A 16,142-nucleotide genomic window follows, 5' to 3' on the forward strand; every position below is an offset into this window, starting at 1 on the left:
TGAAGGCACTTCAAGGCGACGGTCGCTAGTTGGCATTTGTGGTCACTGGGCATTTCGGGGTGCAGTATAGGCATATGGAAGCATGCATGGCTAGTCCGTGCGAGCCACTAGTGCTCGCAAAATAACATCGATTGCATTTCATTATGTACTCGTGTCTGCTATCGGTGGCATCATCCACGATGGGGTTGTTGGCGCTTGATTTCTAATGAGGCAGTGCTTTTGTGCATACGGTGAGTTCTGGATGCAGCTCTCGGGGTAAGATCCAGGCACTGCACGCATGGGGCCAAGCCTAATCTGCATAGAGCACAGGCAGCTGATGTGGACGTCGCCCGTGCTCTAGTCTCAGCGCGCTTTCATCTTCTCTACTCCTCCAAGGGTGGGATATTGTGTCAAGCAAGACTTGCTTTTACCTTGCAATATCCGCATGGGCAGAAGCGCACGACATATATTGTTGGACGTTGGGCTAGTAATGGGCGTACATCGATGGAGCAGTTGGATGCATGATGCGTGAGTTGTGTTCAGCATATGCGATTAGGTTTGATCCCTGCTGGAGCAGCGACGTCCTGATTTGCCTGCCATCTCAGTCATGGGACAAGCTCAATATAGGATTGCTCGAACTCAGTTTCATGTGCTACATACCTAAAACCCAGGCATTATCAAGTTTTATAGATCACGTTTTGCCCCTTGCATTTCCTGCTTGGGGTGAACCGAAAGGCAAACCCTGTGTCCTATGCCTTCCTTACTTTATCGTGCAATGTTGTAGTCCATGAGTGGCGGTCAAGATTCTCGGATGCGGTAGACACAGTGGGCATGGGGTCTTTATAGGCTCCAATCTGCCCTATACGACGCTCCTTGTAAACGATGGTCGCCCTCGCCTTGAACTTATCCATGCCATTTCGGGCAGGCCGGGCTTATGCGATGCTGGCTTCAATGAGGAATGCTACCTGGTTGATCCTGCCATTAGTGATATGTTTGTCTTAAAGATTAATCCATGCATGTGTAAGTATGAATTAATTCAGACTGTGAAACTTCGAATGGCTCATTAAATCAGTTATAGTTTGTCTGATGGTGTCTACTACTTGGATAACCATAGTAATTCTAGAGCTAATATGTGCAACAAACCCCAAATTTTGGAAGGGATGCATTTATTAGATACAAGGTCGACATGGGCTCTGCCCATTGCTGTGATTATTCATGATAACTCGACGGATCGCACGGTCATCGTGCCGGCGATGCATCATTCAAATTTAATCCCTATCAACATTCAATGGTAGGATAGTGGCCTACCATGATGGTGATGGGTGACGGTGAATTATAGTTTGATTTCAGAGAGCGAATCTGAGAAATGGCTACCACATCCAAGGAAGGCAGTAGGCATGCAAATTACCTAATCTTGACACGGGAAGGTGGTAACAATAAATAATAATACCAGGCTCAATAAGTCTGGTAATTAGAATAAGTACAATCTAAATCCCTTAACGAGGATCCATTGGTGGGCAAGTGTTATGCCAGCACACACGGTAATTCCATCTCCAATAGTGTATATTGAAGTTGTTGAATTAAAAAAGCTCATAGTTGGACTTTGGGATGGGCCGGCCGGTCCGCCTATAGTATGCACCGGTCGTCTCGTCCCTTCTGCCAGAGATGAATTCCTATCTTTAACTGGTCAGGTCGTGCCTCCGGCACTGTTCCATTGAAGAAATTAGAGTGCTCAAAGTAAGCCTACGATCGTAATACATTAGCATGGGATAACATTATAGGATTTCGGTCCTATTACGTTGGCCTTCAGGATCAGAGAAATGATTAATATTTAATAGGGACAGTCGGAGGTATTCGTATTTCATAGTCAGAGGTGAAATTCTTGAATTTATGAAAACGACCAACTGCGAAAGAATTTTCCAAAGATGTTTTCATTAATCAAGAATGAAATTTGGTGGATTGAAGATGATAAGATACTGTCCAAGTCTCAACCATACACAATGCCGACCAAGGATCTGCAGATGTTGCTTTTAGGACTCCGTTGGTACCTTATGAGAATTCAAAGTTCTTGGGTTCCAGGGACAGAATGGTCCCAAGGCTGAAACTTAAAGGAATTGATAAAAGGTCACCACCAGGAGTGGAGCCTGCGGCTTAATTTGACTCAGCACGGGGAAACTAACCAGGTCCAGACATAGTAAGGATTGACAGACTGAGAGCTCTTTCTTGATTCTATAGGTGGTGGTGCATGGCCGTTCTTAGTTGGAGAAGCGATTTGTCTGGTTAATTTCATTAACGAACGAGACCTCAGTCAGCTAACTAGCTATGTGGAGGTATCCCTTTGTGGCTAGCTTCTTAGAGGGACTATGGCTTTTTTTAGGCTACAAAAGATTGAGGCAATAACAGGTCTGTGATGCCCTTAGATGTTCAGGGCCGCACGCGCGCTACACTGATGTATTCAATGAGTTTATAGCCTTTGCCAATAGGCCTGAGTAATCTTTAAAATTTAATCATGATAGGGATAGATCATTGCAATTGTTAGTCTTCATCGCGGAATTACTAGTAAGAGCAACTCATCAGCTCGCATTGACTACATCTCTACCCTTTGCACACAGAGCCCGTTGATCCTACCGATTGAATGATACGGTAAAATATTTGGATTACGGCAACGTGGGTGGTTCGCTGCCTGCAACATCGTGAGAAGTCCATTGAACCTTATCATTTAGAGGAAGGAAAAGTCATAACAAGGTTTTTGTAGGTGAACCTACGAAAGGATCATTGTCAAAACCTGCACAACAGAATGACCTGCAAATGTGTTTAACAACTGAGGAGTCCGCGTGAGTGGGCTACTTTAGCTCTTCGCACAAGCGCCTCTCCTTCGTCCTAGGTGATCGTGTCCAGTGTGCATGTTGGGCAACTAACAAAACCCAACACAAAAAGTGCCAAGGAATATTTAAATTGATAGTCTACCCCTCGTGCCCTATCTGCGGCGTGCATCTAGGGGACCTGTGCTTCTTTTGTAAACAAAAATGACTCTCGACAACAGATATCTCAGCTCTCGCATCTACAAATTCTATAGCAAAATGAAATACTTGGTATGAATTGTAGAATCTCATGAACCATTATGTCTTTGAACGCAAGTTGTGCTCGAAGCCATTAGGCCGAGGGTACATCATCCTGGGAGTCATGCATCACGTCAACCCTTTTGCATCGCACCTCAATCACGGGGTGCGCTATCATCGTAGGGAGAATGCTAGCCTCCTGTGCACCTCAAGATTGCGGTTGGCCTAAATGAGAGTTCACGTAGATGGATATCGCGGCAAGTGGTGGTTGTAACTCAACTCACTTTGTTGTCACGGCTACAGCCCGTAGTACGTCTAGACTCTAAGACCCTATCACTCTTAGCCGCTCTGACCACGACCCCAGTTTACGCGGGATTACCCGCTGAGTTTAAGTATATCAATAAGCAAAGGAAAAGAATCGTACAAGGATTCCCTTAGTAACGGTGAGCAAATCGGGAACAACCCCGACTTAGAATTGGGTGGCTCCGTCATCCGAATTGTAGTCTGGAGAAGTGTCCTAAGTGGCAGACCGGGCCCAAATCCCCTGAAAGAGGGTGGCAAAGAGAGTGAAAGCCCCATTATGCCCAGACCCTATCACACTACAAGGCACTGTCTACGAGTTGGCTTTTTGGGAATGCAACCCAAATCGAGTAGTGAATTCCATCCAAGGCTAAATATGGGCGGGAGACCGATAGCGAACAAGTACCGTGAGGGAAAGATATAGAGGAATTTAAAAAGAGAGTTAAAGAGTCCATATATTTATCGATAGGAAAGCGGATGGGGGCCGTTGAAACGCCCCTATCAGATATGGAATAGGGACGAGCCGGTCCACATATCAACTCGGGGCGTGGACCATCGTGGATTAGAGGACGGCCAAAGCCTGGGCTCTTGATACACTAGTGGAACGATGTCTCCACAATTATGGCAGGAATCGCATACCTCTGGCGTGCTTTGGCATCTGCGCACTCCGAACGCTGACCTGTGGGCTCCACATTCAACCCATCTTGAAATACAAACCAAGTAGTCAAACATGTGTGCGAGTCAACAGGTGAGTAAACCCGTAAGAGGTAAGAATGGTAATTGGTGAGATCTCCCTAAGGGGTGCACCGCCGACCGACCTTGATCTTCTAATAAGGGTTCGAGTGTGAGCGTACCTGTCGGGAGCCAAAAGATGGTGAACTATGCCTGAGAGACGTAAAACTAGAGAAAACTCTGGTGGAGGCCCACAATGATACGAACGTGCAAATTATTCATCTGACTTGGGTATATGGGTGAAATACTAATCGAACCATCTAGTAGATGGTTTCCTTTGAAGTTTCCCTCCGGATAGCTTGAGCTTGCGCGCGAACTTCTATTAGGTAAAGCCAATAATTAGAGGCCTCGAAGGAGCAATTCCCTTAAACTATTCACGAACATTGAATAGGTAGGATGATAAAGCTGATTTATTGAGCCGCACCACGGAATCAGGAGCTCCAAGTGGGCAATTTTTGTTAAGCAGAACTGGCAATGCGGGATGAACTGGAACACAAGTTATGGTGCCAAAATGTGCGCTAACCTAGATCCCACAAAGGGCATTGGTCGTTTAAGACAACAAGACGATGGTCATGGAAATTAAAATCCATTTAGGAGTGTTTAACAACTTACCTGCCGAATCAACTAGCCTCGAAAATGGATGGCCCTTAAGCATGTGACCTACACCCAGCCGTCATGGCAAGTGCCAGGCCCCAATATTTGAAGGGCGCGGTGATCACTGAAAAACCTTTGGTGTGAGCCCATGCGGAGTGGCCATCGGTGAAGATCTTGGTGGTAGTAAAAAATATTCAAATGAGAACTTTGAAGGCCGAAGAAGGGAAAGGTTCCATGTGAACAACACTTGCATATGGGTTAGTCAATCCTAAGGGTTAGGGAAACCCCGACAGATAGCGCATTTCATGCGTACTCCGAAAAGGAATCAGGTTAAAATCTTGACCAGGGACGTGGTGGTCGACGACAACGTTATGAAATTTGGAAACATCAATGGGAGCCTCGAGAAGAGTTATCTTTCTTATTTAACAGCCTTCCCACCCTAGAATCAACTTGGTCCGAGGTTGGATCCAGCGGCTGGAAGAGCAACGCATGTTGCGTGATATCCGGTGCACTCTTGGTGGCCCTTAAAAATTTGGAGGAACGAATGTCATCCACGCCCAGTCATACTCAAAATTGTATCAGGTCTCCAAGGTGAACAACCTCTGGTCGATGGAACAATGTAGGCAAGGGAAGTTGGCAAAATGAATCTATAACTTTTTAAAATAGATTGGCTCTACGGGCTGTGCACGGGAGTCCTAGTCCCGAACCCATCGACTGTAGGTAGATTGCGCAACCTTTTCTCTCAGTGAGGCAGGTCGCCCCATGCCGGGCGGGGGATGGACTGGGAATAGTCCCTTTTGGGGCCTTCCCTGCATATCAAACGACCAACTCAGAACTGGTACGGACAAGGGTAATTTGACTGTTTAATAAAAAGAAAGCATTGTGATGGTCCCAATGAATATTCACACAATGTGATTTTTACCCAGTGCCCTGAATATCAAAGTGAAGAAATTTAACCAAGCCTGGTTAAATGGACGGAGTAACTATGGCTCTCTTAAGGTAGCCAAATGCTTCGTCATATAATTAGTGACTCACATGAATGGATTAACGAGATTCCCTCTGTCCCCATCTTCTATCTAGCGAAACCACAGCCAAGGAAATGGGCTTGGCAGAATTACGGAGAAAGAAGACCCTGTTGAGCTTGAATCTAGTCCGACTTTGTGAAATGACATGAGAGGTGTAGTATAAGTGGGATATGAAAGGTAAAAGTGAAATACCACTACTTTTAACGTTATTTTACTTATTCCGTGAATCGAAAGTGGGGTGATGCCCCTCATTTTGGAACCAAGGCTCACTCTGCAGGGTGACCTGGGTGGAAGAGATTTTCAGATGAGGAGTTTGGCTAGGGAGGCATATCTGTTAAAAGATACCACAGGTTTCCTAAGATAAGCTAAATGAGAACTGAAATCTCTTGTCGAACAGAAGGGTAAAAACTCATTTGATGTTGATTTGCAGTATGATTAAGAACCATGAAAGCATGGCCTCATGATCCTTTAGACCTTCAAAATTTGAAGCTAGAGGTGTCAGAAAAGTTACCACAGAGATAACTTGCTTGTAGCAGCCAAGCGTTTATAGCGACGTTGATTTTTTATCGTTCATTCCCAGCTCTTCCTATTTTTGTGAAGCAGAATTCACCAAGTGTTGGATTATTCACCCTAAAATAGGGAACGTGAGCTTGGTTTAGACCATTGTGAGACTGGTTAGATTTATCCTACAAATGACACTATCGCAATAATAGTTCAACCTAGTACGAGAGGAACTTTTGATTCACACAATTGTTCATCGTGCTTGGATGAAAATCTAGTGGTGAGAAGCTACCCTGTGTTAGATTATGACTAAATGCCTCTAAGTCAAAATTTTCTCTATAAGAGATAGATGCACCCGTCGTCCTCTTGTTGACCCTCAGTAGGGGCCTCATCCCCTAAGGGCATGTGTCGTTTGCTAAGCCATCGGAACAGAAGGGTCTCGGTGGCCTCCTTGAAGTACAATTTCCATCGAGCGGTAGGTAGAATCCTTTGCAGATGACTTAAATATGTGATGGGGCATTTTAAGTGGAAGAGTGGCCTTGCTGCCATGATCCCCTGAGATTCATCCCTTTGTTACTCTGGTTCCTCCTTCCCCCTCTAATCCAATCATTTTTCTATCCATCTCCGAAGGAAGTTTGTACATTCGTACTTGGAAAATCCAACTAAGTATTGTGAGTTCATCTTACCCTCGAGCATGCCACAGCATAGCCTCATCTAGGTTCACCACTTATTTTTTAAGTGTCGCGTGCGTTTCATTCCAAACGGACAAGTATGATATCAAGTGGCCTTTGGTGCAAAACTACGACGTTATAATGAAAGGTTTTTTGCGATTTGGTGTGTGGCTTAAGATCCCAGCAATGCGTTGCAACATAAACATTAGTGCATGAAGGCATATCGTAATTGAAGGTTTAGGTGACAGTCAAGTGCAATACTAGAGACATATCAAATGACCCAGGCTCGGACATCCGGAGAAATCAGCAGTGAGAAAAACAAGTATCGTCAAGTGCCGTGATGAAAAATGTTAAAGGACCTATAGTGGCCTACCATGGTAGTGTATTTGTTAAGTTGGTTGCATCAAGGCACCACGGCACTGTGCACAATGGCGCCATGGAACCAAGGCACTATGGTGCCAAGGTACCATGGCACCACGGCACCACGCACCATGGAACTATGGCGCCAAGGCACCACGCACCATGGTACCATGGCACCAAGACACTGCGCACCATTGCACCATGGCACCGAGCACCATGGCACCAAGGCACCACGCTCCATAGCATCACGCACTATGGCACTAAGGCACCACGCACCATGGTACTAAGGCACCATAGAACTGCGCAACCTAGCACCAAGCCACCGTGCACCCTGGTACCCAGGCATCCTAAGCTAGGAACTGTGTGCTTAGAACCCGCGCTCCTGTGAGCGCATCAAGGCACCATGACACCATGGGCATGGTGAAGGCACCGTGCAAAATTCAAAAGAGCGTAAATCGAGGTTCGATCATTTTAATATTTTCATAAGGTTCATCCATCATCATCCTCACCGTTGCATACTACTTTCATTAAATACACACTCTAAGTGCTTTTTATTGATATTTCAATATTATCTCATATGTTGGGGTAGTTTTTGTAATGTCCCCAAGTTTTTTTTTTCAATTTTTTATTTAATTCTTAAATATTTAAATTTAAATATCAAATATGCACTCAATTATTGGTTTAAGGTCATTCTAATATGCATGTTTTGGGGTTGTTACTTATCTATTTCATTCTAGGCGGTTTTTCTAATGTCACCCACATAATTTTTTTAATTTTCCAATATTTTTATTGAATATCCTTAAATTTTGATATTTTATATCATTACGTTATACGTATACATATGCACTCAATTATTGGTTTAAGGTTACTTCATTCTAATATGCATGTTTTGTGGTTGTTACTTATCTAGTGTATTCTGGGTGATTTTACTAATACCTCCGCATTATTTTTATATTTGTTATATTTTTTGTACTTAATATCCTTAAATTTTAAAATTTTATATCGTTGTGTTATATATACAAATATGCACTTAATTATTGGTTTAAGGTTACTTCATGCGTTTCAAATATTTTTCTAATATTTTTATAATTTTTAAATATATTTCATATATTTCAAATTGTACAGTTCTGGTCCGTACATGTCTAGTATGATTCTCTGACAAAATCAAGTCAACTCGTGTCACTTGGGTTTTTTTTTTAAGCATATATAAGGGGGGTAGAGGTGTTGAAGGCACTTCAAGGAGACTGTCACTAGTTTCATAGGCACTCAATGGACATATTGGTGTGGAGTGTGGGCATATGGAAGCATGCGTGGCTAGTCCATACGAGTCGCCGATGCCCGCAAAACAACATCGACTATGCTTCATTGTGTGTTTGTGTTTGCTACCGATGGCGTCATCCACGACGAGGCTATTTGCATTTGATTCCGGACGCGGTGCTTTATTGCGTACGGTGAGTTTTGGATGCTACTCTTGCGGAAAGCTCTAGGAGCTGCACACATGAGGCTGAGCTAAATCTACATAGAGCACCGGCGGCCGACATGGGCAGCACCCGTGCACTAGCCTCGGCGTACCTTCATCTCCTCTGGTCTCCCCAAGGGTGGGCTATTGTGTCAAGCAAGAATTAATTTAGCCTTGCAACATGCGTATGAGCAGCAACGCACGATATCTATTGTTGGGCGTACATTGATAGAGCATTTGGACGCACGACGTATGAGTTGTGTTCGACATGTTTGGTTAGGTTGGATCCCTGCTGGAGTAGCGACATCTTGACCCACCTTTAATCTCGATCATAGGGCAAGCTCAATTTAAGCGTGCTCAAAGTTGGCTTACTGTGCTACATACCTAATGCCTAGTCATTATCAAATTATATTGATCGTCTTTCACCCCTCGAATTTCATACGCAGGGTGAACCTAAAGGTCGCCCCCATGTCCCACGCCTTCCTCGCTTTATCGTGCGATTTGGTGGTCCATGAGTAGCGGTCGGGATACTCAGATGTGGTAGATGCAGTGGGTGTGGTGTCTTTATTGTCTCCTATCTGCCCTATACAATGCTCCTTCCAAACGACTATCACGCTCGCCTTGAACCCATCCGCACCCTTTTGGGCAGGACAGGCTCATATGATGCCGGCATCGATGAGGAATTTTACCTAGTTGATCCTCCCAGTATTCATATGAATGTCTCAAAGATTAATTCATGCACGTGTAAGAATAACTAAATTCAGACTATTAAACTGGGAACCGGCGATGCATCAATCAAATTTTTGCCCTATCAAATTTTAATGGTAGGGTGGTGGCCTACCATGGTGGTGATGGGTGACAGAGAATTGAGGTTTGATTTTTGAGAGGGAGACTGAGAAATGGCTACCACATCCAAGGAAGGCAGCAGGCACACAAATTCCCCAATCCTGACACGGGGAGGTAGTGATAATAAATAACAATACCGGGCCAAATGAGTTTGGTAATTGGAATAAGTACAATATAAATTGCTTAACGAGGATCTATTGGAGGGCATGTCTAGTTCCAGCATCCGTGGTAATTCCAGCTCTAATAACGTATATTTAAGATGTTGTAGTTAAAAAGCTCGTAGTTGGACTTTGGGATGGGCTGACCGATCCGCCTATGGTGTGCACCAGTCATCTCGTCCCTTTTGTCGACGATGTGCTCCTAGCCTTAACTGGAAAATTCGTGCCTACGAAGCTGTTACTTTGAAGAAATAAGAGTGCTCAAAGCAAGCCTACACTCTGTATACATTAGCATGGGATAACATTATAGGATTTCAGTCCTATTACGTTGGCCTTCAGGATCGGAGTAATGATTAACAAGGACAATTGGGAACAGTCGTGTTTCATAGTTAGAGGTGAAATTCTTGGATTTATTAAAGATGAACAACTGCAAAGTCATTTTCTAAGGATGTTTTCATTGTTCAAGAATGAAAGTTGGGGGCTCTAAGACGATCAGATACCATCCTAGTATCAATCATAAACGATACCGACCAGGGATCGGCGGATGTTGCTTTTAGGACTTCGCCGACACCTTATGAGAAATCAAAGTTTTTGGGTTTCGGGAGGAGTATAGTCACAAGGATGAAACTTAATAGAATTGACAGAAGGGAACCACCCTGAGTGAGCCTGCATCTTAATTTAAATCAACACTGGGAAACTTACCAGGTCCAGATATAGTAAGTATTGACGGACTGAGAGCTCTTTCTTGATTCTATGGGTGGTGGTGCATGGTCGTTCTTAGTTGAAGGAGCGAATGCCTAGTTAATTCCGTTAACGAATGAGACCTCAGCTAGCTAATTGGCTATGCGGAGTTATCCCTTCGCGGCCAGCTTCTTAGAGGGACTACGACCTTTTAGGCCATGGAAATTTAAGGCAATAATAGTTCTGTGATGCCCTTGGATGTTCTAGGCCATATGCGCGCTATACTGACATATTCAATGAGTTTATAGCCTTGGCTGACAAGCCCAGGTAATCTTTGAAATTTTATCATAATGGGGATAGATCATGGCAATTATTGGTCTTCATTGAGGAATCCAAGTAAGCGGGACTCATCAACTCGCGTTGACTATGTCTCTTCCCCTTACAAACACCGTCCATCACTCCAACTGATTGAAAAATATAGTAAAATTTTTGCATCGCAGTGACATGGGTGGTTCTCTGCCCGTGACGTCGTGAGAAGTCCATTGAATATTATCATTTAGAGAAGGATAACTGACAAGGTTTCTGTCGGTGAACCTGCAGAAGGATCATTGTCTAAACCTGTAAAGCAGAACAACCCGCAAACGTGTTTAACTATTGGGGAGTCCACGCAGCGGGGTGCTTCGGCCCTCCACACGAGTGCCTTCCCTCATCCTTGGTGCGTTTTCCTAGCATGCACGTCGGGTGACTAACGAACCCCGGCATGGAAAGCACCAAGGAATACTTAAATTGATAGCCAGCCCCTCGCGCCCTATCTACAACGTGCGTCAGGGGGACCTATTCTTCTTTTGTAAATGAAAAAGACTCTTGACAATGGATATCTCAGCTCTCGCATCGATGAAGAACGTAGCAAAATGCAATACTTGGTGTGATATGCAAAATCCCGTGAGCCATCAAGTCTTTGAATCCAAGTTGTTCCTGAAGCCATTAGGTCGATGGCACATCAGCCTAGGTGTCACGCATCAAGTTGCCCCCATCGTATCATGCCTCAATCACAGGGTGTGCAGTCATCGCAGGGCAGACACTGTCTTCCCATATTCATTGAGCTCGCTGTGGGACTAAATACGAGTCTATGTCGATGGAGGTCGTAGCTAGTTTTACTTGTAATGCAACTCTCTTTGTTGTCACTGCTACAGCCCATCGTGCGTCCGGACTCCAGGACCCTATTTTGACAGAACATTTTAGGCCTTTTTCTTAGGATATTTATGCATTTTCAAGTAACTATTGCTGTATTTAACTGTGTACTTTACTGTTTTCAAGATAAGGACTGAGTGTAAAGGATAACTTGGATAAACTGGTTAAAACAAATGAAAAAGATCATCTACGGCTCAGGCGATGGACCGTCAACCTTTCGACGAACTATTGCCCTAAACTGTCACTCAAAAATAGAAGATAGTGACACTGGATAGACTTTGATGGTCCAGGCGATGGACCATCAACTCTACGATGAACCTTCGGCCTAAATCTTCGCTAAGAAATAGAATGAAGGAACACTGGATGTCGTACGATGGTCCAAGCGATGAACCATCGACCCTGCAATGAACCGTCGCCCTTCCCGTCGACCAAAAATAGAACATAGACACACTGGAGCTCCTGCGATGGTCCAGGCGATAAACTGTCAGCCCTGCGATGAACCATCGCTTGACCCATCTACCATGAAGCGGAAAATACTAGTTTGAATTTTAAAACCCAAGTTCTGGAATCATATAAATACCAAGTATTAGGGTTTATTCTGCATCTTTTATCATTAGTTTCATACTTTCTCCTTTATTGACAGTTGTGTAACACTTTTCATTGAGATTTGAATCTAGAGATTGAGATCTGATTTTTTTTTATATTTTCCATTAATGATTGAGAAGAACAATATTGTGACTTTAGTAAGTACTCTCTTAAATCCATCTATGAACATAAGTATATCTTTTATTTCTTACATGGAGATGAGTAGCTAAACTCCCACAACTAGGGTTATGGGAGCCTTGATGTAGAGAACTATTTTGGGGTTGTGAATCAGTTTGATTTCTAACATCTATCGAAATTGCATGAATCTTTCTTCATTATAGTGACATCTGTTGGTTGCAAACTTGAGAAGTGAGCCCATGAATACCACTGGTCTGACAAGAAAGTGGATATTGGGAATAAAAGTAATTCACATTAACTCCATAGGTTTACCCTTTGGGTTAGCAGGTTGATGCCTTAGCAGGATCAACCCTCATGAGAGTGTTATTGAATAATGGATGAATCCTTTAAGTTCAAGAGAAGTAAAGGGTGAAACACTCATTAGGTTTAGAAACACATGGTAATTCTTATAATTCAATAATTCTTGCAATTGAATACATAAGTTAGAATTCCAACACAAACTCACAACCCTAACTGTTTGAACATCTTGGTGAGCATAACTCTAGTTAATTCATTCTCACTGAAATTACATCTACATTAACTCTCATAAGCTGGACCTTGTGTAATAAAACTACGAAAGAATATTGTTAACACATCCAAACCCCCTTGTACTCAAGAACCTTATATCAACAGTCTAATAATAGTCACAATACTTAGTGAACAGAGTATTCCTTATGGGATTCGACACCCAAACTAATTGGGTCTTATATTTGACAGCTACCGCTTACTCTCTCCTAAGAGAGGTGTAATTTGGGTTTATCAAATTTTAGAGTCGTTGTCGGGGAATAAGGTTGTCAATTAAGTTTATATTTGTTAATTGACCTTTGGTAAAGTTTCCCAAATTTTAATTTTGTTAGTTGTTTTTGTTATATACAGAGGAGTTATTGTGTATGCCAAGTACACGAAGATCAAGTGCACCATTATTACCAATACATCCAAAACCGCAGCTAATTGGCAGAATGGTAGATCCCCAAGATGCTGAAAGACTAGCCGGTTTGGCTAGAGCTCAACTAAATCAACAGAATGATGGTAAGAAGGCACATCATCCCAATCTTGATGAAGATGATTTGGGGAATGATGACTTGTTAGATCTTGTTAATCCAAGGTGTGCAGAAAATATGACTGCACCAGTGAATCGGAATATTAACAGAAATTGTCCCTTTAGGGAAAGGCAAGAGCGTCAACTAGTGCAGTTTGATCTGAATGATGATGAAGATGAAATAGATATAGTAGGTGAAACTGGATCTATCATTCCTCCACGTCTAGCACAAGGATCTATATTTAACATTAATAGTACGATGATTCAACTCCTTTATGTTAAGGGGTTTTTCGGTGGTCTTCCTGGAGATGATCCAAACATGTATTTGGTGAATTTTGTCACCATTTTCAAGTTATTTGATAATCCTGGAGTAGGTCTGAATGCTATCCAACTACGTTTGTTTCCGTTGTCTCTGTATGGGGAGGTGACACTATGGTTGAATGAACTGACTCTCGACTCTATAACCAACTGGAGGTAGTTGAAAGAGGATTTCCTGGAAAGTTTTTTTCCACTCTCCAGAAGTGTATAGTTGAGGTATAAAATTTGTAACTTCAGACAGCTTCCCACTGAAGCTCTTTATGAGACCTCGGGGGGTTAAAAAGAAGTTGATGCAATGTCTGAACCATAGTATGATGGATATTCATCTGATAAAGGCTCTTTATTACGATTTGAATTTTATTACCAAGCCAAACATGGATAATGCTGCAGGAGGGTTATTTGTTGACCTTACATTCCAAGAGGCCTCAAAGATGCTTGATCGAATGACCAAACAGAGTAAAGCTTGGAATACTAGGGATTTTATGGTAGCAAGCTCTACTGTGTTTGGTAGTATGACTGTAGAGCAATTCAAGAAGGGGGAATATCGTGACCAGGATATGGTACATTTAAAGGCTCAGATAGATTTGTTGACTAAGCATCTATTGTCTGAAAAAATGAAGAAGGTGAAAGTTGTTGCATCCCAGGAAAGAGTTGATTCTAATTCGAAAGAAGAGGAAAACTATCTAAAAAATTAAGGGTGTTTCTGAGGCAGTAGCTAAGTAAAGGAAGTAATTGCAATCATCAGCATCCAATGGTGTCTAATAAATTGGATGAAGTTATTGATAATACACCATCCAATCATCAGCAGGTTCATTAGTTGGAGAAAAGCAAGGGAAAAGAGACTGAAGTGGTGGTATTGCGCTCCCAAAATCACCTCCTCTATTTCCCCATTGGCTGAAAAAGAGGGCCGACGACATAAAGTTTTGCAAGTTTATGGCCATTCTTAAGCAGTTGACAATAAACTTCCCATTAATTGAAGCATTAAAGAAAATGCCCGAGTATGCAAAGTGCATGAAAGACCTTGTTATGAAGAACCAGACAGTTACTTTTGAGAAGGTGGACAATCTGCATCATTGTGGTACTTTTTCTACAAGGTCGTTGGTGAAGAAGAAGGCAGACCCGGGAGCATTTACCATCCTGTGCAATATTGGGCCTCTTGAGTTCGGGAAAGCTCTTTGTGATTTGGTAGCCAGTATAAAGTTGATGCCTCTTAATGTGTATTATAAACTGGGTTTAGGGGATCCCACTCCCACAAAAATGAGATTAGCTATGGCAGACAGATTTGTGAAGCAGCCCATGGGGATTTTATATGACATATTAGTGAAAGTGGCCAGTTTCATATTTCCAACTGATTTTATCTTTCTCGATTGCGAGGTGGACTTTGAGGTGCCCATAATATTGGGTAGACCTCTCCTCATAAACGGGAGTGTACTTATTAATCTTAAGGAAAATAAGCTACTATTCAAGATGAATGATGAAGTAGTTCGATTCGATGTCTGCCAGTCCATGAAATAGTGATAACACTCAACTTACACGTTAATTTAGTTCTAGGCGGTCATCATCAATATATTTACCCAACTTTGGAGTCGGGGTCGAATTCTCGAGGAACAATATGAGTGGCAATTAAACTAATTTGAAACTATAGATACAAGTTAAATTCAAACACATAACACCAAAAGATAAAATGAGGGGTTTTTAATGATTGAACAAAAGTTATTAACACTTCAATTCGCCTTAGAACTCAAACCTTAAACTCTAATATTTCATGTCAATGATATAGAGAAACTAGAGTTGTGATCACTATGATTAGTAATCCTCCATTGAATAATAGTTATAGTATTGGATTCTCGTGACTTAAGGGAAACACCAAATTATCAGTATCGACAGTTCATCTAAGTGTTTCTCAACCTACCTCGATATTGAGTTCTGTAATTCTCTCAAACTTAGGAACCTTCTAGTCACACTAATTTTATTTTGAGTTGATTAATCTTATTACAACATTAATCATTAGATGGGAACTTAACCTTCCCAAATCCTCGTTGATAATTCACTACCTTTAGTTTATATCTCAGTTCGAGCAAATCAACATAAGGCAAGATCTATTGTTTGAAACCAACAAAAACTAATTAATACAAAAGAATTATGAAGATATTCCCACAATCACTCGAACCCTAACCAATTATTAAGACAATACTGAAGTAATCATAGATCCCCCTAGTTGTGGGTTTTAGTTCCACATGAAAGAGAAAACGATAACAATAATTGAATTCATAATTCAAAGTGATTAAACTTACAAAAGATGTACTCAGAAATTGATTCTCTTCCCCAATTAAAGAAGAATATCCCACAAATAAATTAAACAATTGAAAATTGAAATCCAAGTTTAGAGACCAAAGAGATGTAGTCTTTTGAATAAGTTAAAGATGTTACTCCTTCTTCAATGAAACCCTCAAAGCTGTTATTTATA

At 42.2% G+C, this 16,142-nt stretch overlaps 1 protein-coding gene, 1 non-coding gene and 1 pseudogene across 2 annotated transcripts; all 3 read left to right on the forward strand.

Moving 5' to 3' along the window:
• Positions 1–3,393: 3,393 nt before the first annotated feature.
• LOC124896473 lies at positions 3,394–6,777 on the forward strand. Its single transcript, XR_007052834.1, has one exon. It is a non-coding gene; the product is annotated as a 28S ribosomal RNA (ribosomal RNA).
• Positions 6,778–11,224: 4,447 nt separating this feature from the next.
• LOC124896490 lies at positions 11,225–11,380 on the forward strand (annotated as a pseudogene).
• A 3,228-nt stretch (positions 11,381–14,608) lies between these two features.
• LOC107857773 lies at positions 14,609–15,190 on the forward strand. The gene has a single exon (XM_016702597.2). It carries the CDS (start codon positions 14,609–14,611, stop codon positions 15,188–15,190), a length of 582 nt encoding a protein of 193 aa, XP_016558083.2.
• Positions 15,191–16,142: the final 952 nt, after the last annotated feature.

This window comes from Capsicum annuum, chromosome 2, assembly GCF_002878395.1.
Source record: "Capsicum annuum cultivar UCD-10X-F1 chromosome 2, UCD10Xv1.1, whole genome shotgun sequence".
Taxonomy (NCBI): domain Eukaryota; kingdom Viridiplantae; phylum Streptophyta; class Magnoliopsida; order Solanales; family Solanaceae; genus Capsicum; species Capsicum annuum.